The sequence below is a fragment of the Eubalaena glacialis genome, chromosome 18 (genome assembly GCF_028564815.1).
Source record: "Eubalaena glacialis isolate mEubGla1 chromosome 18, mEubGla1.1.hap2.+ XY, whole genome shotgun sequence".
Lineage (NCBI taxonomy): Eukaryota > Metazoa > Chordata > Mammalia > Artiodactyla > Balaenidae > Eubalaena > Eubalaena glacialis.
The window spans coordinates 27,820,992-27,823,423 of NC_083733.1; the positions used below are offsets into that span (position 1 = coordinate 27,820,992).

Below are 2,432 nucleotides of genomic sequence, written 5' to 3' on the forward strand. Positions count from 1 at the left end.
GCAGCAGGCCCCACCCACCTGCCCTTCTCTGCCCACAGTGGGAACCAGCTTGCCAGACGCCACAGCCCTCAGCACGAGCCCACTCGGCCCCTGGCTCTGGGACCACTAGCCGCCCAGGGTCCATCAGGAGGAAGCTGCAGCCCTCGGGTGAGTCTTTAGGGAGTGGGCCAGGCTGCCCTTATCTGAATGGGCTTTTTCTTTTCTTTCCTTTTTTTAAGTTTATAAAACTTCTCCAGAACCTGTTTCACAACCTTCCCTGGCCCTGGGAAGTAGCCAGGGCAGACAGTGCTGGGTCCAGCCCTCTGGGCTCCTAGCAGGGCTGCTGACATGAGGCCCAGGACACAATCCTCTGATCCTCTGAGGCTGGGCTGGCTGGGCTCATGCAAGACACACCGTCCAAGGCAGGCCTTGGCTCCCGGGGGGTAGAAAGGATGAGGCTCACCTGTCCCAGATCAGGAGTGAGCCAGGCCACAGGACTAGAATACGGGGCTCCAGCCCCCAGCTTGGCCCACTCACAGAAGGGCCTGGCGAGTGTTTGAGTCTAAAGGGAGAGGGGTCAGCAGGGTCCTGGGGGGTCCTGGCCCAAGGCGGGCCCACCGGTGAGACACCTGTTGCTTTGATTTCAGCCTGACGGCTGGGGCTGCAAAGTCTCCAGGTGAGTGTCGGGCCCGCAGCCCAGGGCTGCCCGCCCAGCCGCCTGGCCTCCTCGGGTTGCAGGGCTGTGCCGGGAAGCTGGCTGCTCAGGGCGGGGTCAGGGGTTCGCTGCCTGCTGCCTGTGTGCTTCTGCAGCTCCCTCCTGCTCTGGGACAGAGGTTGACAATCCTGGTGCTGACGAACCCTCCCCCTCCCGCAGGGAAGTCGAGGCCGTTGCCTGTGTGATGGACATGCCCACTCTGCCGGACCAGGGACTGGGTCCTGACGCCTGTTCCTGCTGCAGCGCCTGGAGCCCGCAAGGCAGAGGCCAGAGTGGAGGCTCCTCGTTCGCCCGTCTCCCCTCAGAGATAAGAAACACGTTCAGAAGGAAATGGTGTCTTGGCTGTGGCTCTGGGCGCAGGTGGCACGGGCTGGCCCAACCCTCCCCAGCCTGCAGGGCCCCTCCCTAGTGTGGGCTGAGGAGCCCCCAGAAGGCACAGGAACGGTGGGAACTGGGCGGTTGGTGGGCAGCCCTGCCCCACTCTTCTCTGGCTCCCAGGGGGTAGAGCGTCTCACTGGGCGTTTATGTAGTGTTCCTAGGTGTACACAGGAGCACAGCCCTTGCCGCTGCGGGCCGGGCTGTATTTATGGCCGGCAAGAGGCCAGTGGGTGGGGATCTTGCTGCTCCCCCTCATCTGCCTGGCACCAGGCTATCTCCTTGCCCACTGGCCTCTTGACATTTTCCTCCCTCTGAAATCCTATTTAAGAACTTTTGGAAGCTTAGCCATTTTTACTTATTAAAATAACCTTTTTACACAAGCATTGTCTGGAAGAGCTGGTCTCGTGAACGCCTGGTCAGATCGCAGGGAGCAAGCAGGGCATTGGCACGTGCCATTGGCTCCCCACTGCTGGCTGGTCACCAAGTCAGGATCATGTTTTTCTGAACATTCCTGACTAGGAGGGGCCACCTCCCCCCGCCCCCATCCTTATCATGACTGACCCATACAACAGTGCTGTCACCTCCATCTTATAGATGGGAAACTCAAGCTCTCCAAAGGCTTGCCAAAAACCCAGCCGGAGTGGGCCCTGCTCCGCCTGCCCTCTGCCCTGGCCTTGCCCCCTTAAGTGAACTGGCCACAGGTGAGTGCCCCACCCCCGCTGCTCCCCACCACGGGGGGGTTGTGCTGGCCTGCACCCCGTCCCAGCCTTGGGGAAACATGGGCAGGGCTCAGTGAGGCCCTCCCACCAAACTGGGGCAGAACCTGCCTCGGGAGCATAAGGGACGACCACTGGGTCAGGGGAGATGTTCCGGCCAGCCAGCACTGGGGGCTCCTGCAGGGAGTGAAAGCTGTTTGTTTGGAGGATGGGGCAGCTGCCCGTCTGGTCCTATCCCTGGAGGCCTCCTGGGGGGAGGGTGGTGGGCCCTGGGTCAGCCTAGTGGTGGCCATGCCTGCAAGGCTGGGGTCCTGGCCCCCTGCAGTGTACACCTGCTGGCCTTGGAGGCATCCACAGGACAGCTGGGAGTGTGGCTGAGACAGAGGGAATGAGCCCAATCCTCACCTGTTTCTCCTAGCCGTGAAAGGGGGAGTTGCTGGGTCCCTCTTCTCCCGAGAACAAGTCTGAACTTACCCCTTCCCGCCGGCCCATCGCTCTGCTGCCCCCTGCTGGCCACGCTGCCTGGTGCACCGCCTCTGGGTCTTGGAGAAGGAGTGGTCTCATCTCTGAAGAGCCAGGCAGGCAATATGGGGCCCAGGAGAGCCTTGTGGCCAGAGGCTGCACCTCCCAGCAAGGAAAGCAGG

At 62.0% G+C, this 2,432-nt stretch overlaps 1 protein-coding gene across 8 annotated transcripts in view; it reads left to right on the forward strand.

The window, feature by feature from the left end:
- Positions 1 to 1,452, forward strand: part of KIFC3 (kinesin family member C3) — a 35,903-nt gene extending 34,451 nt beyond the window's left edge. For 7 of the 8 annotated variants that reach the window (XM_061174235.1, XM_061174238.1, XM_061174236.1 and 4 more), the window contains 2 exons: positions 39 to 147; positions 854 to 1,452. In XM_061174235.1, the coding sequence (XP_061030218.1) occupies positions 39 to 147; positions 854 to 879 (135 nt within the window). In that variant the 3' untranslated portion in view covers positions 880 to 1,452. Of the gene's footprint in view, positions 1 to 38; positions 148 to 626; positions 656 to 853 lie in introns of all 8 variants that reach the window. The other variant, XM_061174237.1, reaches the window with a different exon arrangement.
- The last annotated feature ends 980 nt before the right edge of the window (positions 1,453 to 2,432 follow it).